Source organism: Struthio camelus, chromosome W (assembly GCF_040807025.1).
Source record: "Struthio camelus isolate bStrCam1 chromosome W, bStrCam1.hap1, whole genome shotgun sequence".
Lineage (NCBI taxonomy): Eukaryota > Metazoa > Chordata > Aves > Struthioniformes > Struthionidae > Struthio > Struthio camelus.
The window spans coordinates 66,799,067-66,824,261 of record NC_090981.1 but is presented as its reverse complement, the minus strand read 5'-3'; the positions used below and the strand labels follow the sequence as shown (position 1 = coordinate 66,824,261).

Here is a 25,195-nt window from a genome sequence, read left to right as displayed (position 1 = left end):
TTAAAAGATGGCGAATAGTCTGGGTATTTGAGGTGGCTTTATAAACGAATTTAGCAAAAGCTACTTTGTCAGAATCTTACTCTGGGAAATGCAATAGCTGTTTTAGTTCTTTCTGGGTTTTCCATGCGTGAGATCGTGTCCTTGGTTTTCATCACAGCACAAAATCTCCGTGAGCATTGGTTATACCCATTTATTCCCTTTTATATCAATACAAGTCAATTTGTAACAGTCGATTAAAAATCACGTGAAAAGAAGGGTCATTGCTTGAAACAGAAACCCTGGGTGAAGGTTATAAATTTAGACTACTTAAAATAATCAAACAAATCTTGAAATCTTTGTGAGGTTTGTTTCACTTGGATGTGAACAATTTAACTGTAGAGCAAGAGAATTCTCAAGATGTTTTATCTCAAAAAGTTATATTACAGAAACGGGAGAAAATGGAAATTTTCATCCTGTAATATGTACATCGGAATATTTCCCAGCATATTGTTGTTGCAAGAGTAACTTCTGAGAGCAGTGTGGCTTAAGGTCAGAGGACTCTGAGAAGGGCAAAGTAATGGCTGAAGGCAGCTGATGCCTTTGCTCAATCGCAGTTACTTTAGGGGTTGAAGACCTGAATGTTTTGAGGTCCCAAGTAATTTCTTACCTGGTTCCATTTAAAAAACAAAACAAAACAAAACACACACACAGTTTTTACTGTTCTTCAGCCTGTATAAAGGACGTAATATACTTCCACTGAAGGATGAAGCCTCATGTTCCCCACTTTGGGTATGCCTGACTTTATTTTATTATTTCTGTGGAATACGGTATTCGGCAACTAGCTCAAGTAAATTGAAAATGTATCATTTAGTCTGAAACGGCAGGGAGTAGTTAAGAAATGTATTTGTTAGTGGGCACGTAAATGAATGTGATGAATGGACTGTCTTAGAGATATAGATAGTGTATCTATCATCAGCTTTTGTGGGTAAAGCCTGGAACATGTCTCTCTAGAATAAACCATTCATCTTCTTTAGAGAAACTGGTTGCATAATCTATAGAAAATAAATTGATGCAGAGCTCCACGAATAACAAAACACTCTGAAACATGTTTTTCACCTGAATTTTATCTAAACTGTGCCTTGCTTTCCATGCTCGTGCTCAACATACCCATCAGTGTTCAGATCACCGCGGTCTCCTGCCGTGTGACCTGTCCCTTTTCCGGTGCTTGGCCCCCTTCCCCATGGAAACTTTTTTCGCCTAAGGGGAAATTCTTGTTTCCCAGCCTGTGCCTCTGCTTGTTGGAGCTGTCAGACACTGCGTCTTTATATCGGTTCAGTATGAAGTCCCAGCTGCTAGTCTCTATGAACGCTAAACATGCATAATTGAAATCTTTCATGGGCATCCTTGTGCATAAAATCACTTTTCATAATGTGCACTTAGCAATCGTGCAGCCTTTTCAGGGAACACACAATCTGTAAATTAGTTTGGCTGCTGGTAGGTCTGTTTGTCCACTCCCCCCGCCCCACTCAGAAAAAAAGGTAATTTATTGAGAGTGTTTTTTCCCCTCATTCTGCTCTTTGAGTCTATTCCAGATAATTTCAAGCAATGCCAGTCTGAATGTTTTGGAGCTAATTGAAAAGCAAATCTGTTCTGCGGTAAACAAAGCAAGAGAAATTTTTCTCCCAGGGCTGCAGTTTCTAAAATAATTTCATAGCAAATCTCAGCTCAACTATTCAACCTGCACGCCCCCAAACAGACTCCAGCTCCTGCAGGAAGATCGATGCCTCCCATCTCCCAGGCAACTTAAAATGTTGACCCTTTCAGTGGGTGGCGTGACATGGCCCGGGAGTGATGTCTTTTAATTTTGGTTTCTGCACCTGCACAAGGCTGTCCGTGCTCAGCAGATGTAGCGGGATGGTCGGGGTGCTGAGATACCTCCGGGCTGATGTGCGATTTCTTGGCGTTTCCGTGGGAGGTGGTCTGTGAAGTCACTGATTTTGTGCCACCAAAAGAAACCGCTTTATAGTTGCGTCGTAAAAGCCCAAAGCTCTTATTATATTCCTCCTTTCTCCTCTTCTGTTTGGAGCTACTGGAATGATGCTGTTGTAATCACGAAAAAAAACAAGTGGTCGGAGGTATTTTGGGCAAACGCTACCTGCTTGGAGAGATGCTTTCCAAGACTTCAGTAGGAGTCAGAATTTCCTAAGTGAGCCCTCCCTGTAGTTGCTGGGTGATAACAAATACAGCTGGGGGAGCTGGACGCCTCTTTCTGCCGCGCCGTGGCCCGGGTTCGTATCCTGGGTTCGTATCTGCGCGACTTGGGCAGGAGCAGCTGGTTCGCTCTGCGCCCCGTTGTGGTTGTGATGCAGCTGCCTTCCCTGTGTAAAGCTTCCAACCTTTACTCATTAAACCACAGGTGCTAGGGTTACTTTGTGGCCCGTTTCATGGCTTTTTCCCTATTCCCTCCCGTTAGCTCCTTGAGGTGGCAAAGAAATTGCTGGACCTGTTGACCAGGTCTCCTGCTCCTGGCCAAGTCAGGAACCATCCTCCTTGCTTCTCGAGCCCAATGAATTTTTTCACTAGCGTTATTTATTTTCCTGTGTCACTCCATTCCTTTTATTGCCTCTTTCTTTTAGTGGCCTGTGCTAGCATCTGCAAAGGAAAATTTTGGTGTTTGAGGTTGGTTGTGCTTGATCTCAGCCTGGAGGTTAATTTCTTGGGAAGGCTTGACCAGTCTCTGTTCAGTTCTTTGTTCCTTCTTCTCCCTCTTTCTCAGCTGTGCAGGTACAAAAATCATTCCAGTAATGTTTCTTCTCCCGTGTCTCCTGTCTGGATCTTGTAACTTGGTAGCGGAAGCAAAGGAGTTCAAAATTGTATTCAGTTAGTGGTCTGTGGTGGTTTTCCAGCACCTAGCAATGAGGTGCGCCCTTGCTGTAGGTTGTGATGGAGGTGGCACTGGTCAAGGAGGGAGGCCACCTTTAAAACCTGGCGAGTGAGATTTTAATACTCCCAGCAAGTCCAAGGGAGGCATAACCTTCCCATTTTGACGCTTGAGCTGTTGCAGCCTGGAGCATCCTTCATCGTGAGCGAGTACCTAGCAGGAGGGAAGGATGTTTCCTCTTTTTTTCTTTACTCTACTGAGGATGCTGATGTCTAACCTAAAAAAGACATGTAAAAATTTGTATTAAAAAAAATATATATGTGTGTCCTAAGCCTTAAGCTTCAGTACTTCTGCGCAAGAGAGCTCTCTCGCGAAGGGCTGGGGGATCATGTTTGTGTCTCTCCAAGCATGTAGTTGCAAGGTAATTTGATATCGCTTTAAACCTTAAGCGGCTTAAGCAGACACGTTACATTAAACCTAAACACTTTAATCGCCTCTTGCTCTGGGGAGATCCTGTAACAGCGTCTATGAACCTCTGCAGCTTCGCTTGCCTAAACGCAGCTGTCTTTACCTGCTCTGGCAAATACCCTGGCCAAGGAGCATCCCGTGCTCCCCCGGGGCCAGTGAGCTTGTTCCCCGGAGAGACCCTTGCATGAATGGCCTCCTGCTTTCCGACCCCGATCTTCTCGGAGGAGATCCGTTTCTGTAGTGTCGGCCCACAGTGTGGTTTTTCTTCCCCATCACCTTAAGCTCCTGGTTGACTGCCTGACCCCCAATATGATAGAGCTTTTATCGGGCTACTCTGTTGGGCTGACTGATGCTAAATCAATGAGGGTGTTTCGAGCAGTCATGTTAGAGCAAGGTAAAGCCGCATTGCGTTGTGGAAGCGCAACGTTTGGCCATGGACTTCTGGGAGAAGTGGCTGGAGGTGAGGGAGAGGATTACAGATGCCACCAGCCAAGCAAAGTGCCCCACAAGCCCTCGGCAATCCTATTTCCAATGTCCCATGTGCGACTAGACGCAAAACCTGATGCTAAAAAACGAGTATGTTTGAGATCGGCCCAAATGGAAACGGGTCATTTTTTTCCACCGTGTGAAATGAGTGTAATAGCTACAAAGAAAGATGCTACTGTGTAACCAGTTAAATAGCACTTTTACAGGAATTTTCCATTGTCCTGCAGGTGTCTGACTCTTGTTTGAAAGCGTCGGCAAAATCTGCACCGTCTCTGCTTCGGTGCAGGACGATGGATGGATTTTATTGCTCTCTGCCCAACTTGGATACGTTCTCTCAGTTGCGTGTGTTCCCTCTTCGCCATCTGCTCTTTGCCGGAGGGGTACAGGCAGCACCTCCCAGATGACTTTTGCCTCTTAATAGCAGCGTTTAATAATACCGGCCCCTAAACTGGCTCTGGCAGCTTAATGGGAAAACTCCCCCTTTTTCTCTCTTCTTCTGAGCTCTGCCACAACTCTGGCTCGAGTAACATCTGACACAGGCAGGATGTCTCCAGCATCGTGTGTTTGGCTTTGCGCCTTGGGCACTGTATGCTCTGCTCCTCCTATCAGCTTTAATTTGCATCTTGGTAAGCATCTGACGTGCTTGTACATGTGCAAAGCCAAAGGATCAAGTTTAGGCACAAAGTTGGAAATGTGGTTATAAGAGAGAAGCGATTAGGAAGAAAAGAGAACACAATTTTGGCTGAAACGCTACATGACACAAGCCTGTAGCCTTGCACGGTTGTTGGGTTTAGTTGTGCTCTCCCTCACCCAGAGACAGCTCTTCGCAGCAGGTATCTTTTTTTTAGTTACTGTTCTTTAGCTAGTGGTAATTTGGTACTTTTGGTCATTTAGGGACTGGCAGCCTGGGCTATCTGACCCCAGGACCCATTGGGCAAGGGATGAAATCTTCACTAAATCTGGCTATTCCAGAGTTACACAGAGAAATGTGAGCATGGCAAAGCCCCATTTTTATTGTTGCCTCTCATCCTATGGCACATCCCAGTCCTTAGCAGCCCAGTTGCTTTGCTTTTTCTCCCTTCGTTCTCTTTGTAAACCTTTCATTTCTACTGCGTTCTTTTAATTAGCGTATTGCTTTTAATCAGACTGGCTTTCCCCCTTTGCTGCATTTTTTCGACTGAGGTGAAACTGTATTCATCATGTATCTTGAGAAATATTTGTGGTATGTCTGTCTTATCACGTTCCCAGCTTGCAGAGAGTTTCGTTAGAGATGAGACGTTTTGCAGAGATGTCGATGGAAGCTACTGAGATGGTGTGATGTCTCGCCCAGCCCCAGCATAGAAAACTGGCCCAGTATAAGGACCTGTCACAGGCATGATACTGGCCTTTTGTGATTTGTTTTGTCTTTTTTTTTTCCCCTCACTTTCCTAATCTCTGGACTGTTTTATTTTGGTGAACTGAAAAAAATAGGAAAAAATGGTTGTAGTAGCACAAAAATAAATACACGCACGGGTTGCTGGGCTGAGGCGAGGTTTCAGCATGGCTGAGGTTCACGCGGTGTGTCCTCATTTCCATGAGCCGCCAGGGCGGTCACGCGAGCGAGGCCGAGGCTCATGAATGTCTTTACTCCATGAGAGCAGAAATCAAGATATCTGCAGTCTTCTTCCATCTTTTCCTTGGCATTTGTTGTTCGGGTTTTTTGGAAATAACGACAGCAACTCTTTGGCAGCACTGGAAACGCCTACTACTTCAATTAACAAGTCTGGTTCTGCGGGGTCCGTAACTCACCGTGTTAATTTGGAGAAGGCTGAGAATTGGCAGATGCTGAGCCATTTCCAAAATGCTATCTGCAGGCTCTAAATCTCGTGGACACGGCAGGAGACGCTGGTCCCTAGCAGTAAAATATAGGGCTCTAATTCCTGAAATTAGTGTTGCCTGTTTAGAGACTTTACTGCTGATGACAGCAAAGCCTCATCCAAGCTGCTACTTTGTCTCTTCAGAGTCTGAAAAGTTCATGTTTGTTTTAAAGGTCTCAGCAGCAGACCAGTGATTAGTGAGTGAATTGATTCAAACTTCTATGTTTGTCAGAGTTTGCAGAAGCAAAGCTTTACTGCTGCGGCCTTGCTGGAAGAGAAAGGATTTGGTAACTGGGAGGAAGGTGCTCCCGGCGCACTGCACAGGGAGAGGAGCTCAGGAGCTCTTTTACCCGATAATCCGTGTCGTTTCTGTTGCAGACTAGATGAGCACCAATAAATAGGTTTGGTGGCAAAGAAGGTCTGAGATGGGGTTCGAGTTCAGGCAAGCTAGCTCCGTTCAGAGGGCTGCAATCTGCGCAGAGGGTGGCCATAAAAAAATAACATGCAGTGTGCAGGCTAATTCTGGGTGTGCTTTGCTTTCAGGTGGTCCTACCACGACTTCTTCAATAGGTACCGTGTTCTTATGAAGAAGAGAGACATCTCCAAGAATGACAAGAAGCAGATCTGCCGGACCCTGTTGGAAGACCTCATTAAGGTGAGCTGGGACTGAACCTTTAGTGATAGTTTTTACAGTGCAGAAGTTCATGGCTTTGCTATGATTTGAATCACCCTCCTTTCTCCCACTTCACCTGCTGCTTGTGCAGGTGCTGACTGAGTCAAGGCAGCCAGGGGCCTCTTCCAAAATGAGGTAGCCTTACCAGAGGGAATAAGAGGAAGTGAGACATGGCATGAGATCTATGGATTGCAGTCAAGCAGAAAATGCTATTTTATGTGCTACTGAATTCCAGACTTTGCTGTCATGGACCTGAAAAATTGGCCAAATTGGCCATCTCCAGAAAACTCACCCCCGCTACCCCACCACCACCTTTCTGAATTTGACTAGCCATAAGCTGAAGCAGATTTTAGGGGTCCAGCTTTGGATGCTGTGTGCAACGTAATGAATTTTAGTCAAGATCAAGAAACAGAATGGCTAAAAGATGGTTCTGTCCCGCAAGCCAATCCTTAAGTGCCTGTTTGCACAACTAAGAGAAGAATGTACAGTTGCCCTCTCTTGATGCATGGTAACTTTTAATGGCAACTTACATGTAGAAAGCACATCCTTTTGATTGGAACTTTTTCCCCTTATATATTTAAGCAAATAAGAAATGTCTTCCACTTCTTGCTACTCAGACTCGCATGCACTATTTTTAAATTGTGAATGTGTATACAGAGGTTTCTTCTTGGTGTCTTGCTGCTGAGGAGCCCCAAATGTGCAGAGCATTATAGTTAGGTTTTTGATTTCTGATCCCTGTTTTTCTGATGAGATTTCGAGGAATTTACTCGTTTGGGTTCCTTGCCACAAAGGGCCTTTTTCCTATTCCGACTGTTGTCTCCTCAGCAGCAGAGCTGCTTGCGGTCCATATATGCCTCTGCGGACATAAGCCTTAATCTTTTCTAGAAGGAAACCTTTTCTTGAAGTCCCCTGGACTTCCATCGGTCTATAAATAAACACATTCAAAATTTATGTGGAAATTTATGTGGAAAGTAAGCCTGGTTCCTAGTGTCATATTCATAAATGGGTGTACAGAAGCTGAGGTAGGTTGGAGTCTAATCATACCTGCATTACCCTGTGGAAAAGAGTTGTGAACTGAACTGGTGAACTTGATTCAAAATGTTGTTATTTGTATCTACTGAGCAACATACACAGACTGAAGAAAAAAAAAATGTTTGCCTAAATTAAATATAGTTTCCTTTATGCTTTTGAAAAGGATCCAGACAAGTTCCAGTTTGGACGTACCAAGATCTTTTTCCGTGCAGGCCAGGTGGCATATCTGGAGAAACTGCGAGCAGATAAGTTCAGAGCTGCCACAATCATGATTCAGAAGACAGTGCGGGGCTGGCTGCAGAGAGTGAAGTACCAAAGGCTGAAGAGGGCTGCGATAGTAATCCAGCGTTACGCCCGTGGGCACCTGGCTCGCAGGTAGGTCCTAGGGAGGCCTCCAAGGAAGGGCTAGCTGGGAACTCAAGTGGAAAAATTCTTCTGGGCGCTCCGACCCTCAGTCAAGTCTGTCTCATGGGCCTTAAGAAATAATTGGGCGTTTAGTGTGAGAAGCATGAAAATGCTGTGCGCGTGGTCCTCCCTTTTTACCTAGAGGTTTCAGCCCCTGGGAAGGCAAGATGTGTCTTGTGTGTGTAGGCACCATGGTGAAATTTTATGGGCCGAAGTTGGGGCTCACTCCTGGTTCCTCTTTACCAGGGACAAATCGTCTAAATTCTTTGCCTCAGACTGATTTCATGTTTGAATTAGTTTAATTTCTGTGTTCTGAGCCAGGGTAGTAATGCAGCCAGCTAGGTTGCAATCAGATGATTAAAGTACCCTGAGATGTTTGGGTGGAAGTATGTCACCGAACTCCTCTTTTTCTGGGGCTACCTCTGGCAAATGGCACTTGCATCAGGGACTGAGCACTGCACTAATTGGCCTGTGCTCCTGTGCTGCAGAGACTAGATCTGTGCCTCCTCGGTACCCAAGGAGAGTTCTCAGCATTGATTTGCTGTATCCTTTGTAATGAGAGGAATCACTCCACATCACGGGCAGTGGGGTTATTTACAGTACAGAATAATCGAGCAAAGAGATTAACTCTCCGCGTACTGGAATCTCAAGCTTTCTAGCGTTGAACGGCTCCCTGGAGTTTCTGATAGGCTGCCGACACCAGATGTGGGGCAGTAAAGCAATTAACATCTGTTTAGAAGCACTGCTCTGTAATCTGCCGCCCAGTTAGCTCTATACCTGGGCACCATGAGACGCTGCTGTTGAGTTAAGTGTGCACGGCATGACACGGCCAGTACTTCACTCTTTGCTCACTGAAAGCTGATTTCTGTCAGTTAAATCGGGCAGCAGAAGGTGAAGATCTTCCATGTTCCTTCAAAGGTGGCGTCTTTATTTCCTGTAAATCACATTGTATTTTGGAAGTACCTAAGAGATTCTAACAGAAATTGCTGTATGTGTTTCGGTAACGACAGCTGAGTTGTTACAGACTTGGGCTCTGTATTTGCCTTTCCTGGTGTTCCTGGTGATGTCCAAGTGCTCGCCCTGGGAGGGGTACGAGCCAAAAGGAAGAGGCTGGAATTAGATGGGCAGAAACCTCCTGAAACTCTGAATACGTGAGACTGTGGCTCCAGGAGGCAAAGTCCTTGGGACTGCTAAGGTGAAAGCAAGAGCACCTGAGTCACCACAGCTGTGCTCCTGTGGATGTTGCGGGAATGTCCCAGTGAGGAGGGGGCAAGCTCCCTGGAGCATGGGTGGCCAAAGCAGATATTAAAAATGAGACCTGTCTCATGGGCGGACCTGCCTGCAAGGCATACAGAGAAAACTGAGGGCCAAGATGGATATCTTTAGCACTTGTGACTTCAGGAGCTGGGAAAACACCCTTGGAGAAGAAATCTGGCTGCCTGGTCTTCCCCATTCATAGCATTTCCTTGGGACAACTTCTTGCTGCAGTGTTTCCCTGCCACGACTTTTCAGCTCACCCTTTTGTGCTGGTTTCACAGGTGTCACCTGGATAAACTGTTCTCTCCTCTTTTTGGAGACAGAGCATCCCTCCTCCTTGTTAGCAAGCTCTGGTTCAGTGGGTCGTAAGGAGAAACCATCAGAATAGAATATCTAAGCCAATCCGATCTGGCCCTTTTAGTTTTGATATGGTTTTCCCAAAATAAGAAAAAGCTGGGACAAATGTTTATATAATGCTTCATGCTGAGAGCAATAAATGCATCATAAATTCAGAAAAACAAGCTAGTTATCAAATTAACAGGAGGTTTTATGGGCGCTTATTAAGCCGTGTAACAACAAGTTGAACGTGAATTCGGTCCGCGAATGGTAGCACCATGCACGGAGTTGACCATATCCTGCGTTATTTACTGTGTATGAATCACTTGGGGTTCTGCTCTTGAACATTGCCAAACTAGCGCACACCGGTTTAAATGCCAAATCCATTTGCTGCAGCATTTTTACAGAGTGGACTTGCAGTCGGTGGATACCCTGGACGACACTCGCTTGTTATAGCTAGGGAACTCGTGAAGTCAACCTGGATGTTGTTTGGCTCACGTACGTAAGGCTGAGAGTTCAGATGAAGGAAAAAGCTGGAAAATAATTTGTTTTAATGCTACTTAGAAATAACGTGGCGTGTGTTGATTTGTGGTTTCAGTGCCCCCAGGTACCATGGATGTTTCCTGACTGTGTGTGTGTTCCTGTTACTCTAATGACGAATACTGTTAGCTTTTCCTAGCCTTAGTGTTGGGACGATCTATCCTGAACGCTGTCGAGCTGTTTTTGGCCGAAAGGGTTTTCTCTCCGTACAGTTTAACGCTATGACAAAAAGAAGGGGAGATGGAGTTTAGGCTTATTACTAACCTTTTTCCTGTGCTTTGCAGGCTTGCAGAGCACCTGCGGAGAACGCGAGCGGCCACCGTCTTCCAGAAGCAATATCGAATGCTAAGGATCCGCCGGGCTTTCCAGCGGGTCCGCAACGCCACCGTCACCATCCAGGCTTTTGCTCGGGGCATGTTTGTCAGGAGAGTTTATCGCAAGGTAGGACTCTGCGGAGCATCTCTGCGGTAGCGGTGAATAGGAAGAGCCTGTTACCTCTGCTGGCCTAGCACGCTAACGTATTAATCATGGATATTTGATGTTTTACTAAGCCGACTGCCTCCAGTGTTTCTGGAGCGCGCATGTTGACAGCAAACATTGCCATTTAAAGCTGTGCAAGCACCGATGATTTTGTCAGCAGCACCTCCGAGGAGCAGCTAAATGAAGTTAGTCATACAGATGCCAGAAGGCAATTTGGAAATCTGGAAATGTCATTTATCTAACGCATGCTCTACAAAATTTACCTGGCGAACAGAATTTGTATCTGAGCCGTGGTACAGGGGCAGATACCAGTACGACAGGGAGACTGGTAGGGTCTGATTTGGAAGGCAACAGGTCATTTATTGATATACAACCCCTTTTTAATCAATTCTCTCTGTTAGCTTTCTGTGCTAACCCAGGGGCTAAAAGCAAGGAAGCAAAGGTTGGCTGATGATAAGTGATACAGGGAGAGATCATCCCTATAACAAATTGGGAATCGCTTTGGGGAGTCTTCTGTCTGCTGTCCAGATTCAGTTTTGCTTTGATGGGCAACAAATTTTTTGCCTGGTGGATGGTCAGAGGGATACGTGAGGGAGTCGGAGGCATGAGGAGCAGGGAGGGGAGAGCCTGCTCCTGGAGGTGATGGAGGTGGCTTGGACACCTGGTGACCCACCAGAGAGGCGAAGGGTGAAATGGGCTGCCCTGTCCTCAAACAGCGCAGCTAAGAGCTGGGGATTAGGAGCTTGTTCTGCCATTACTTTTTCAGCATCTGGTTTTTAAAGAGGAAGCCTCCGCAGGGGAGGCAGGTGTCCTAGCATAAACTCTCTGAGATTAAAAAACCCAAAATCTTGACAAGGTGAAGATATTGCCTTCAAGCCAGGCCCCTAGAATCTGCAAATGCTTAATCCTGGAGCACCTGGATACGGATGTCGGTTCAAGTCCGTGCCTGGCAACAGCTGCAGGCTGCAGGTATTGCTGCTGGCATCCAGGGTGTGCCCAGAGCCTGCTGGAGGCTTTGCTGCACGGCTGGAAGAGGCCCCCGAGGAAATACAGTAGGGTTGCTTCTCGGTCTGTGGGCATCTCTAGCTTTCTCCATCTATAGGACTGCCAAGGCTGAAGATAGTATTGTAAGCTCACTTTATTCTAAATTAAAATTTGCAAGCGCAGACAAAGCCATGGGGTGAAACAAAAGATTTATGAGGAGAAACCGATGTGCTGCCTTTTATGGCAGTAAATTAAAGCCCTGACCCAAGCTAGTAACAGTAAGCTGTCCTGTAAGCTTTAAATCCCCCTAGTATTTTTTTCCTCATAATTTACTGCAGCACAGATCCGCATGGAAAGTTATTAGCAACATGCTGTTTGTCTCTCTAAAATGTGAGTCTTTAGTTTGAGAGAAGAGAATTGGACTGCCACCTTCTGAAAAGGTTACTGGAAATTCAGGGGAGAAATACGATGCAAAAGTGACAGGAGCTTCACGAAACTGAACGAGGTATGAGTTTGTAGAAATCCAATCCTGCAGGAGAACTGGATGCAGACAATAGCGAGAACACTGCAGGAATCTGTTTGAAGGTTGTCCAGATGATAAGAAAACCCACCAGGGCAGCGTTTATCTGCAGCAGTAATTATCTTAATGCAGGCATGGAAGAGTACTCAAAACATCAAACCCTGTTCTGATGTGAGTTATGTCTGATGCTAAGGCTTCGGGAAGCGTGGGAGTGTTACGCGGGACGCTGCCACGTCACAGCAATACCAGGCTGCCATTACCTTTACGGAGGACTTTACTCTCCTGATCGCCCTGTCTCTGCCCGTGTTTTATAGATGCTTGTAGAGCACAAAGCAACCATCATCCAGAAGTACCTTCGCACCTGGCTGGCCCGTACTCGCTTCCTCCGCATCAGGAGTGCCACCATTGTCCTGCAGTGCTACTACCGGCGCATGAAGGCCCGACAGGAGCTGAAGGCCCTGAAGATCGAGGCCCGCTCAGCGCAGCACCTGAAGAAACTCAACATTGGCATGGAGAACAAGGTTGTCCAGCTTCAAAGGAAGATTGATGAGCAGGTATGTCCTGAGCTGCGCGGGGACAAGTGTGGACCTACTTCTGGGTCATGTGGGTCTTGGGTCTCCACCTTGCTCTCTGAAGAGCTTGCTCAGGAAGCTGTAAAGATGTCTAGTTTGCATTATAATCGATACTATTCAGACTTGATGATTGATTTGCACCACTAACATGGCATGGGAGCAGGCAATACCTACTTTGCTGTGCTCGTGTGCTGACCCAAATTTTGTGCTCTACAAACTCCTGGGGTGCAGAGCATCTGCCCCAGTCCAGGGTACTGATCCATATGTCTTCTGGGTCATTTTACCTGGAAAGTAGTGAATAAATTATCTAAACACTCACTTTACAAAGCAATTTGAGTTCGTGTTATTAGATATGATAACTCTTTTTCAGTAAGAACCGTGACGAAGGATGAGATGGTGCGGTGCAAGTGATAGATGCCTGTGTGGCTGACTTGGTGGTTTTAGTGAGACAGCCTTATCACGAAAAAGAGGCCCTTCATCCAATGCCACTTGTCATTACGGAGCTGCAGAACGGTAGTTTGATTACACGCTTCTTAGCAGGAGGGTTTTGGTTCAAGGTTTTCCCACCTACTGACATAACAGTGTGCAAGTTACTCTAATAAATGGCCTCTCTGTTGTCTGCCTAGCTTCACAGTGCTGTACAGGGATTTCAGGGAGGAGTACAGGAAATACTCAGGAGTGTCCAGTTCTGTCCACTAATATCAGTGGGGAAATTCATATTCAGGTATAACCTTCTCTTGCCTGCAAAAGTAGAGTTTAAACTCTAGTTCTCTTTAAGTCAGGATACTTATCTGTAGTGCCAGTTACTAGTAATTACAATTGATCGTTCTGCTTGGGATGTGTCAGGAGCAACTCCTATACATCGTGTAAGATGTAAGCCCTCGTATAAGCCATTTACTGCCAGGAAAAGTGTGGAGGGGGAACGATAAAGAAGAAACAATCTCTGGTTAATTTTGGCTTGGTTAATTCCTGTGTTGGATCCTGAAAGCAGGAGAAGGGTTTACTTTCGGAGAAAAAGACACTGTGAGCTTTTAAACAGGGAGAAAGAAGGGGCTGGAGGTTTTGCCTTGATCTCCCTGAATCTCTCTGAAGATCGTTTTGCAGGGGTTACTTTGATGCTTTCTGTATAACTTTTGCAGGGAAGAATTACTGTGCTCTAACACTCATTATAGTCTGTCCAGCGAGCTATTTTTAACCGCCGTTTCAGGAATGACAGCTTCCCCGGGATGCTTTGGAAGTGCTAATGAGCCTCCCAAGCTCGGGTCCACTACAATCTCTTTTCAGTACGCTGGATTTTCTGGCAGCAGCGAGTTTGTTGCATCATGTTTTCCCTGAAGTATCCCGATTTCAGTCCTTGCTAATCTATAAAAATGCCCATTAACTTTTAAGAAAGAAAATTGCAGGTGAGCTGGAGAGCTGCAGTTGTATCCTTATCTGACTAGCTGTGCCAGAACATGTTTTTATTTCTGCTACTTTAGGTCATGCATGAATAGATATATGCAATACTCTGTGTGCCCTGAGGAAGAGAAGACTTTTTTTTTTTTTTTAAAACATTCAAACCTATTATTGTGCATTAGCTGCAGCTTATAAACTCTAGTGGCCACAATGCTGTTTAATTTGGGCCTATTTAACTTAGTTTCTAAATCAGGTGGTGACACTTCTGGAGGTCACGCAGAGAGCGGCCGGAAGGCTTTATGTCGCTTTGTCCCTACCCAAAAAGGAGCATGGGGGTGGCGGGGAAGAGGGGCTGGAGCAGGCAGAGGCGATCAGACTGTGACAGAAGAAACCCTCTGAGCTGCCTTGGGGATCTAAAGGAGAATCATCTGGCTGCACGGAGAGGGCTTCGGTATCCACCACCTTCCCTTGCTCTTATACAAGGTTGCTCTTGTCTGGAAGACTCCGTATAGACTTAGAAGGTGAAATTTTCTATTTTCATATTTTTGAGTTTTTTTTCTTATTTCTTCCCTTCACCAGGCTGTAAAGTTCCTTCAAACCTGAGCTGAACTGGAGCCAGTGGGGACCTTTGACTCTATAGGGACAGATCATGCTTTCTCTTCTTGTGTCCTAGTTTTTATTCTTGCTTATTTGACTCCAGTGAACATCTCTACAGAGGAAGAGGTGGTAGCTCCACATCTATTACTTTGCCCCTTGGGCTGCTTGCCCCTCACCAGTCAAAAATTGTAACTCAGGGCTTTGCTGGTCCATTGGATTTTTTAAACGATGCATTTGTGATGTATCTTTTTTTTTTTTTTAACCTTTTGTCTTCTGATTTCTTCACCTCAAGTTTTTCTTACTCACCGCGTGAACTACAAACTTAGTAAAGGCAGCAGTAGTTTCCCATGTGGTGGTCTGGCTCTGGTGGCTAAAGCTCAGAGAAACAACAACGTGCTAGATTGCAGATCGCCCGTATTGTGTCATCTTGCCAGGGCACTGGTGTGTCTTGCTTGTCTCTTGCTAAATGTTTTCTGGCAAAACCAGGAAAGAACCAAACTGGCACTTCTGACGCTTAAGTGAAGTGCACCCTGGAAAAAAGCCATTTCTGAAAAGGAAAACCTCTCAGGTGGTTTGCATAGCAGTTGGCAAAAGCACAGGTCTTTAAGCTATGTTGAGACCTTTCAGAAAGCAAAGCATGAAAACCAAATTGTTCTGTCTTTTTTAATTTCAAAATGATTCTTCTTCCCCCATCAGTACCTACCTAATGTTAGCAAAGAGACTTGGTGGGTTTTGTACTGAAGCTCATGGTCTGCTGTGACTTCTCAGGGGAACATGGGCACAGTCTTCTCTGTGGCTGACTAATAATAATGATATTTTATTAATCACAACGTGATTCTCATTGGCTTTGGTTCGAACTGCAGAAATCAACTAGGACTGCTGAATTTTCAGGTCTCAGTGCTTGGGAAAAAAAATCATTGCTAAGTGCTTAAAAAAGAAAATCTGAGCAAATGAAAAGGCTTTATATTGAACTGGCACATCCTGGAGGTATGACTGAACGCTGGGGTCGGAGGGAGCTCTTTGTGCACCAGCCTGCAATTATGTTACAGCTCATTGTCGCAGCGGGTTCCTGCAGGCATGAGAATTGGGAATAAAAGGATAAAGAGCACACTGAAGTATTGCAAACCAATTGCATTCAGCAACACTGTTTGGAAGCAGTGATAAAAGCGTAGCTTGTTGTTTTCCTTACAAGCACCAACAAACATTGTTTGCTTTTGCTTCCAGTTTAACATCAAATTAACAAACGCCTGTATAATTGCTACAGAAATATTGTTGAGCTTTTGTCGGAGGTTTGAAATTGTTTCTTAGCCTTGTCAGCTTTAGTAGCATACACGTGGGGATGTTTTGTTATCTGATGTTTGTTCCCCATAGTGCTCTGCGATGTTTGGCTGTTACTTTTGCAGTGCACGCCCTGGTCTTGCTCACGGTCTCGTTTACTTCTTTTTTTGGCGCATCGGCCTGCAGAGCAAGGAGTACAAACTTCTGAACGAGCAACTCTCCACGCTCACCTCTGCCCATACGTCTGAAGTGGAAAAGCTGAAGAAGGAACTGGAGCAATATCAGCAGTGCCATCGGGGTGATGGGAACCAACTCGTTAGCTTGCAAGAAGAGACGGAAAGCCTCCGCCTGGAGCTTGAGAAAGCCCATGGTGAGAGGAAGGTGGTGGAAGACAGCTACGTGAAGGAGAAGGACCTGCTCAAAAAGGTACCTGTCACCTCTCATTGTGAGGAGGTCTTTTCCAGACGGACGTGCTGCTGAAAGCTCTCCCTTCATAAGTCTGAAGGGCAGAGACTTGATTTCTGTCTTTTAAATTTTAAAATTTTTTTTCACTGAATGCCCTTAGAACATGCCTTTTAACTGGGAAGCCTTGGTTTTGGCAAGTCACGGGACAGCAAGGGTACCTGAAGCAGTGGCTGTGTCGTGCTGCCTGAAGCGTGCCCCATCTTGCTGCCTTTTGCATGGCCAGCCATGAAGCAACTCCTCAGCCCCAGCTCCGTTTGAAATAACAGTGCTTAGTAACCACAGGTCTGCCAGACCTTAGCAATCTCCATCCACCCCGTGCAGACACGGGGATTCCTCATGGTGTGCTTAATGCAAAAATTGGAGATCGCTTCCATAGATGTTGTAAACTGTAGGCAGATGCTGCTTCCTGGCCCCGGCCGGGTGTGCTGAAGGTGCAGAAGGGCTCAATTTCTGCCGTTTTGTCCACAGCGGCTCCAAGTGGGCAGCTAGCAGCTGGGGGAGCAGGTACGTGCAGGGTCTGAGCTGCTCTGGGACCAGCTCTGAGACAGTAGTCAGCAGCCGACAAGGCCGCTCATTGCAAGCCTCCAGAGGGTTGGAGGCTGTGATGTGGAGCAGAAGGGTTTTTTTTCCTCTCTTTTGTGCAAATTCATAAGCTTTCTGCAACTGTTGAGGTTGGAGTGGCCAAATGCCACCGCTGTTGTACAGCAGAAGCGTTCAAGTGGGAGAAGGAGCCCCAGAGCATGCAGGCTTTTAGCAAAGAAGTCAGATTTCCCCCTGCGTTCCTTCCCCTGGTCAAGTTTGTCCTGGATAACCTTTACACCCACACTCACAACCTAAGGCACAGCTTCGATTTATTGCTGCAAATGCTTGCAAGTGCTCAGGTTAAACGAGCGATCCTTCCTCGTTGGCCTTGGTGAGTTTATGCTGCTGTTGGAGAGGACTTGTATCTAGCAGAAAAGCCCCACCAAGCTGAGGAAGCTATTTTGCCATTGCTAGTCCAGAGTAGTGCTTTGTGCATGTGACACCCTGAAGAAGAGTCACTTTTGGGGCAGGAGTCTGGAGTTAGCTGTGTCTTTATTATTCTGTGGAACCGTGGGATGGGGAGCTCCTGCAGACCGCTGGGCTCAGCAGCACCTCTCTTGGGCGGCCCCCGGCCGGAGGGGCTGGGTGACTAGCTGTGCAAAATGAGCGGCCAGATGATTTCATCTGAGCAAGCAGCACCACTGAAACGTGGTTTTGTATGTTCTTCTCGAAAAGGTGTTTAGCCTGTAGGTATGTTGTGTCTTGGCCAGATCCGTCCAAGCTGTCAGAGAAGCAGCTATTCTGGTTTTTGGTGTCTGTGCTTAGGCACTGCACTTGCAGAGAGATTAAAAAAATCAGTGATTTGGGTTTTTGTTTTGTTTTGTTTCGTTTTGCAAAACCAAACTAGCAGACCCGTTTTGGTGCAGGGCACGCTTCGTTAGCTAGCTGCAGTGCTGGCCATTAGAGTCTGAAAGGATGCTTTATTTTCAAGGTAATGCGGCCAGGGAAAAACTGCCTCTCGTTTTTGCTCTTGATTGCAAATCCCCTTCGAGTACTTAAAATAAAGGTTGATTTAATGGCTGCTGAATGCTCTCTAAAAGCACAAAAACAAAGCAATAGCTTCCCCTTGCTTTGGAAGTGCCTACAGCAGAGCAAATATTATCTACTTTCCTTTGACAATAAATGGCTTAATTAGAAATAGAAACAACTGCTATACTTTTATACAGAGTAGTGTAGACTCTGACTTCTGACATTAGCTTTCACTTATTCCCTTCGGTCCCTTGGCCCAGGGACAACAAGGAAGACTGGAACACTTCTTCGCTGCCCCGTCACCCCCGTCTGGCCTCTTTGAAGGTTGTTCACCTTGAGACGCAGCTAGGGAAACATTGGAACGGTTGCTGTAAACGTTTTTTTACTGTCAAATTTTTTTTTTTTTTGGATGTAAAAATTGGGTTTTAAGCCAAAAATGTACTGGAAATGGCTAGGAAATGGGGAGGCTTTGCAGGCTCTGAGCTAACTTTGCTACCAAAAAAAAAAAGCCCTTTAATCTTCTGGCTTTTCACTCTGTCACCCTCATTCTAGACTAACTCTTCCAATTCTGTATTAAGATCAAAATTAAAGCATCTGATAGGGATGAATACCAACCGTTTTTCTTAGGGCTCTCAGTAGTACCTGAGCCCCTCATTTGGTGAGTCAGAATGATTCAAAATCTGGCCAAGAATTTTAAGGGAAAATCCTAACTACCAGCATGTTTCCTCCCGAGATTAGGGATGGATTGGAGCTGAATTTCACAAGCCATTGATGCCAACGGAAGCATTTAATAAGGGCTGAAGTCCTTAAGCGCTCAGCGTTTAACATCTCCCCTAGGAATTTGTTAAAGTGGGAGCCTCTCCGTGGCTGCTGTTGCATTTGGAGCACCTTCAGAAACTGGCCTCCCATAGATGCCTTTCCCGAAAGCAGGCCACGGAATATGAAAGGCACCAATGTGAGAAGCACATTTTTAAACCTGAGAATAATTGTTACGGATTGTTCCAAGTCTTTCAAATCTAAAATGTCCTTCCAGCCTGGTTGAAAATACTCCAGATTTTTATCCAGTTTCATTTTCCAGCTGGTCCTCCCTTTGCCTTGTGGGCAGAAGAGTTCATTCATAGCACTTTCTCCATTAAAGAGCCCTTATAATATAACCCCATCAGCACTAATCTTTGCTCTGATGGGATAAGCAAGGTGAGCTCCTCGCTGCCTCATTGCAATTCAGGTCACCGTTAACATCTGTATCGTTTGCAATTCTCGATAAATACCTTGATTTGAGCTTGCTCGCTGCAAGACTGAAGCCTGTGCTGGGAATGCATGCCAGCTAGGCAGCCTATGTCATTTATTTTGTGGCGACAGCAAATTATTATTCCTGGAGAGTGAACGCCGGTGTGAACAGGGTTGTTTATCTCTGGCATCTTGAGAGTCTTCTCTTTTGCGTAGCTGTTTGCTACGCCGGCGGCAAGACGCGGCGAGGCGGACGTGGAGAGCGACCTGACGCTGGGACTGGGTAGCCGTTTGCTCCCGTGCGTGACGGCAGCAGGAATCATTGTGCTTAACCACAGCAACGTGTTTCGCTTTATAACGCGAGGCTGTTGTGTTGCAGCTTGTTCAAAACAATACCGTTGGACGCATCAAAATTCCTGAGGATGGGCAAAATTACAGGATAGGCTGCTATCAGCTTCAGTATTTGTGTGGCGTGACGAGTAGCCTTGCTTTCCTTCATTTTAAATAAAAAGCTAGTTTTAAAAAAAAAAAAAAAAGCACTATTTAGTAGAACTCACTTCCTGCTGTTATTAATTTTTGCTGGGCAATTACTGGTGTTCGTAACTGAGGTACATGTTTCTCTTGTAGCCCCAAGGCCCCAGGCCAAGCCGTGCCTTACCCTGCTGGGGGTTTTGGAGTAGTACCAAGGAGCCTTGTGTTAAAGTGACTGTATTCTTGTGGCATGAAGGGGGTACGAAACACACAAAGTTACAAAAAGCTTGAAATCCTTAGCATTAGGTTTCCAAGGTGCTCACATGCACTGTGTCCCTCTTAAGTAGTTAAGTGACATGTTGCTTGCAGCAGTCAACAGATTTTCCATTCACCCCAGACATCTCCCTGTTCCTCTTAATTTTACTTTATCCGACCGGGAGGTGCGAGGAGTCCTAGCTCTCCGCTTAGCTTAAATCCTGCCGCTTTTATTCTTCTTGGCATAAAGCTGCATTTATTTCCCCCGGCGCCCCTTTCCCGTGGGGTCTCTCTCCGCCGCATGCGTGCGACCTCCTCAGCACCTTGCTGTCACCTCCTCGAATTCTGCAAATCCTGCAGCTGCGGTGCTAACACCTCCAAGGGCTTGCAGGTGCTTGGCGAATGACTGTTCGAGTCAGCAAATTCACGCAAGGAAATATGTGGCAAGAAACTTTTTCCCTTTCCCGGCGTAAGTCGGTGCTACGACTTGAAGAGGGCGATAAGACCTGCTGGGGAGTGGGGACGAAGCTCTGACTTGACGGCCTGGGCGGCTGTAGGAGTTTCACTCCTACAGACCGTGCTTGCCGAGTCTGGCCGTTCCGTTTTTGTGTTTTTTTTTAAGCTTCTGCAGGAAATGTTGATATAAGGGAGAGGAAAAGAAGAGTTTGACTCCGTTGTTGCAGCGGAGTTGGCATGAACTTCAACTCCTGATGTGCAAAGAATACCTAAACAGCAAAGAAAACCTGAAAAAAAAAAAAAAAAACTTCCCGTCTTTGGCCAGGTGAAATTTCATCAGTGTAAAGAGGCTCTGCCCTCGGGCCGGCCGCGTTGCCAGCAGTAACGTCCTGCCTTGTTTTGCAGCGCATATCGGACCTGGAGGAGGAGAACGCGCTCCTGAAGCGGGAGAAAGAGGAGCTTAACCACAAGATCCTGTGTCAATCCCAAGGTAAGAAAAAAGGGCTGATGGCTTTATAACGGCGAGAAGCCCACAGAGAAAACAATCTGGGCGAATCCCCGGCTGCCGAGGGAGCTCTCATGCGTGCATCGAGCTTTTTAACCATCCTGGCAGCTTTCGTGTCGTTGCAGGATTTCAGAGAGCGTTGTCCGTTATCCTGTGGATATACTTGTCATAGCTCTGTGGTGCTAGCCCTCAGTGCTTGCCCTCAGCCTGGTGTAAAGGAAAGAAAACAAAATGTAAAAAAATGAATACATATTGGCTTTTAGGTGCATTTAGAAAGTCGTATTCAGAGTTAAGCACAGTGACGAACGATGAAGCTTTCCAGCGTGTCTGTGACCTGCATGAGCACAGACAAACCTCATCACCTGCTGCACCCACAGCTTCAGACGGATGCCTAAAATGGAGCGCTCCTAACACGCCTGACACTTCTCTTGTTTTGTTTGTTCCCCAATTACCACAATTTTGGCAGTTCCTGTAGGTGAAGTTGAGGGGGGCCTGCTGACCCCTTAGCTGGGTCGAATAGCAGGGTATCTGGTCTTGCCGTGCTTTGCCAAACGCTCGTCCTCATCATTGCAGCTTGTTTTGTTCGGCAGTTAAACAGGTCTCTCTGGGTTGCAGTATTAACTGAATTACTGAAACGTTGTGGGTTAAAAGTTTTCCTGGGCCACATTGGTGAGCCGGTTACCACTCGTTCCTGCTCTCTGCGAGGATGCTTTCGGAGCATCAGAAGGGGAATCTCTCCATGAAAGAAATTTATTTGCACGTAAAATAATTTCAACCACCACACCCTTGCAGTAGTCAAGGGTTGACATTTGTGCGCGAAAGAGATGTTGCTGCTGAGCTGGTCCTTTGTTAGTTCTAGTGGTGGTGGTGGCGGCGGGGCATCTGTGAGAAAAGTCTTAAAATACAGTGAATACCCAAGGCACTTCTGAAACATGAGTGTATTTCCATCCTGTACTGCTCTTACTCATGAGTGGGTTTGTGGCCGGCCTGGGAGCGTACAAGAGCTGCTTTGTAGGTGCTGGAGATTTTTCTTTAACTCAACTGGGAGAGGGTTGTGCTCTCAGAGCAGAAGAGCTGGGGCTCTTCCAAACGGCAGGCAGAAAGAGCTGGATTATAATAGTCTCTAAATACGAGAGGAAGGTTATGTGCATTTTCAAGATTCTTGGCAGAGAACATTTTGTGACTTAGTGTTATTGCACATATGCGCATTCAGGGTTGAAGATTACGATTTACTGTTGCTGTTTCTTATTTTAAAGATGGATTTGCACAAAATACGGTTGAGGAAAATCTCCAGATGAAGAAAGAGCTGGAAGAAGAGCGATCTCGTTACCAGAACCTGGTAAAAGAATATTCGAGGCTGGAGCAGAGATACGACAATCTGAGGGATGAAATTACTATTATAAAGGTAACAGAAGTCCTGAAGTGTTCCTTGTTCTGTCCTCTCCTGGTCATGATGTTGACAGAGGGATAACGTGGCTCCCTAATCCTCAAAATACTTGATAGAACTGACATTATTGGGCAGTTTGTGCTTCATGTTGCTAAGACTGAAGGTCTATGCTGAAGCCAAAGCACCCGCGCTCCTTGGAAAAGGACACTGATCTTGCCAGCCTCTCTGTTTACGGTGTAGAGATTTCCGTGCATCTCGGCAAAAGCTGGCTCATGGTTTTTATGGGTTTTTTGTTTGTTGGTTTCGGTGATGCTGACATGCCAAGTGGGTGTTGAATTAAAGAAAATCTTGACTTCCAAATTTCAAAAGTTTAAGTCTTTACATTCAGCTCTGCTACAGTTTTAGAAGAATTATTGAAAATTATGCAATAATTAAAGAATGCTCCTGATTAGCTGGAAGGCTGAGCGTTTGGAGGAAACCCCTTAGGGTACCGCAGAGAGCAGAAATCTTGCGCTCAGATTTGCACGTTCACGCTTCACCGGCCTCTGGTGTCCTGAACAACCTTTAATTCATGCAGAATACTTAAACTGAGCTTCTGTATCGTTTGACATTTTATTTTAAAGGATTTTATTTTAAAATATTCCCTTCCTAAAGCGCTGAATGTGTTTTGTATCTGCATCCCTTTGACAGCAAGCTCCGGGGCACAGGAGAAACCCGTCCAACCAAAGCAGTTTGGAGTCCGACTCCAATTACCCGTCGATATCGACCTCCGAGCTAGGGGACACTGAGGATGCAATTCAGCAAGTGGAGGTAGGGTGACTTGGGCAGATCTCTCCTGGTTTTGGGAACCAAGTGGCACAGGTCTCGCTCCGCAGGGAGCACGTGGGAGGAACGCAGCCTGGAGCCCAGCGACACCAGGGAAATTGCTTTTGCGCTGCAGAAATATCTTGCTAATTGCTCTTGAGGGATTGTAAGGTGGCAGCGCTGCAGCAAATGCTTGCTGGCTTGTGGGGTCAGACTTAAATAGGGCCCTAAAAATAATAAAATGCTGTGTTGTGCCCATGCCAGCTTAAAGGCTGAGGAATATGCACCAAAGCTGTAAGCATTGTTACCGTTAGTTATTACTAGCACTCACGGTAATGTCGATATAGTGATTCTCCTCCACCAGGATTACAAAGTTCGTTTCCCTTTGCCCTGAGCGTTTTCATTCCATTTCGTCTTTACAAATACTTTGCTGGCTGGTGCAGTCGCTGTAATCAACGCTCCCTCAATGTAGAAAAGAACGTCCTAAATTATTCTATCAAGAATAATTTATCAAGAAGTCCTGGGGAAAAGGAGAGAGATTTTGCTTATGTGTGAATAGGCTGCTTTTTTAAACTCCACTTTCGTGACTTAAGAGCATGCAAAGTGCGGACGAGGGATGAGCGTTCCTGGGGTCTGCCCTCCCACTGGCAGGGCTCTACTTTGTTTGAAATACTAAAAGTGCCAATTAAAAAAAAACCCAATAAATGACAGGCTGAGATTCAAAGCCTCTTACAAATATATGTAGCTTGGAGAAATCGGTAACTTGCCGTAAATGGTTACGGATAAGGTGAGCTCAGAGCTGTTATCTGCTGTCTGGTTCTGTGCTGTTAAAACTACAAGTCCCTCGCAATGAACTCACAGCAGATCGGCCTAAAACAGGCGAAAGAGAGCACTGCAGTGCCTGCAGCGTGAACACCTTCTGGAGTTGGCTGCCACAGAAAGGCTGCGGAGGCAGGTGGTAGGGAAATGTGTCCCCAGTATTGTGTGCGGTTGTTAAATTCCACCGTGGTCTTCCCTGTTTTCCCCTGCCCTGTTCTGTCCCAGGAGGCTGGGATGGAGAAAGCAGCCATGGACATGACGCTCTTCCTCAAGCTGCAGAAGCGAGTGAGAGAGCTCGAGCAGGAGAGGAAGAAACTGCAAACCCAGCTGGAGAAAAAGGAGCAGGAAGGCAAGAAAGCCCAGGTAAGAGATGTCTTTGCGTTGATGCTGATATTTCACGCTTGTAATTGGCTTCCCTTGGCAGCCTGAGGACACGTGGTGTAGGAATTCAGGTTTGAGTGATGAGTTCCAGTTAAGGGGCAGTAGATCCATCAGGGAGATGGGGAGAAACCTTTCTGGCAGCTAAGGACAGCAGGACGGTGGAACAGGGGAGGAAGAACCCATGTTATCCCTCGGCAGCTATGTCAGAGCAGCTCTGTGAGGAGTTTTTGGTGCTCCTTCTCCTACTTGGAGGCTCAAAGGGGGAATGTCCTGATGCCAGTGCTCCACCGTCCCTCGTGCAGCTCTGGATGCGTTGGCTCATGTGAACTGCTCGGTCTCCTCCAACTCATACTTGCATCCTCCCTGCCTTAAGGTGCAAATAAAAAGGAGGCTTTATGTAGCTCTCCAACTTGGCCTTTGGGAAAGCCTCTCTTCCATTGATTTTTAGAGGAAATCAGCCAGGTAAGTTGGATGTCTAGTGTCTGAGAGTGTGGAAATCCTCTTAGGATGGATTAACATCACTGTAGGATCTCTCAGTCTCCTTGCTATGACATAGACATCCCCAGAAAAGTGGTTGTGTTCTTTCCAAATACATACATCATCCTGCTAGGCATGAATAGGGAATAACACTTGATTGCCACCTCTTTCCTCACCAAAAACAATGTATTTGAAATCAGTGAAACAGAAAATCAATTTTGGAGTGTTTTATCCTGCCGGAGGTGTAATTGGCCCTGCGCTGATCCTGTTTACTTGCCCCATGCGAAATCTTAACAGTGAGCTGAGTTTCTCTAGCTGAGACCAGAGAGAGGAAAGGGACCTTGAGCAGCAGTGCTTGCTGCAACCTTACGAACGCGAGACCGAAATCTGATGGACTCAGATACAGCCGTTTGGCTAGAATAAGCCTAGGGGCGTGTTAGTGGTCGGCAGCCATGTAAACAAAGGCCCTGGTTATCAGTTGTGTCCAACAGCCCTCCCTTTCTGTGGATTTTGGTTGTGAAAGCCTTATTTTGCAGGCCTACCTGTAGTTTCTGCAGAGTGTCTTTCGTTTTCCCTGCATGGCATGAGCTGATGAGCACTTTGCAGGCACGTCAGTCAGGCTTGTGTCCTCAGCTTGGTATGTTTATGCAATCTATGT

General features: G+C 46.1%; 1 protein-coding gene across 2 annotated transcripts in view; it reads left to right on the top strand.

Moving 5' to 3' along the window:
• Window positions 1-25,195, top strand: part of LOC104138524 (unconventional myosin-Vb) — a 133,778-nt gene that overhangs the window by 77,734 nt on the left and 30,849 nt on the right. For both annotated transcript variants that reach the window (XM_068924538.1, XM_068924537.1), the window contains exons 18-26: window positions 6,214-6,325; window positions 7,539-7,750; window positions 10,198-10,354; window positions 12,212-12,451; window positions 15,926-16,165; window positions 20,570-20,654; window positions 21,926-22,074; window positions 22,747-22,866; window positions 23,905-24,042. In XM_068924538.1, coding sequence (XP_068780639.1) covers window positions 6,214-6,325; window positions 7,539-7,750; window positions 10,198-10,354; window positions 12,212-12,451; window positions 15,926-16,165; window positions 20,570-20,654; window positions 21,926-22,074; window positions 22,747-22,866; window positions 23,905-24,042 — 1,453 coding nt within the window. The remainder of the gene's footprint in view (window positions 1-6,213; window positions 6,326-7,538; window positions 7,751-10,197; window positions 10,355-12,211; window positions 12,452-15,925; window positions 16,166-20,569; window positions 20,655-21,925; window positions 22,075-22,746; window positions 22,867-23,904; window positions 24,043-25,195) is intronic.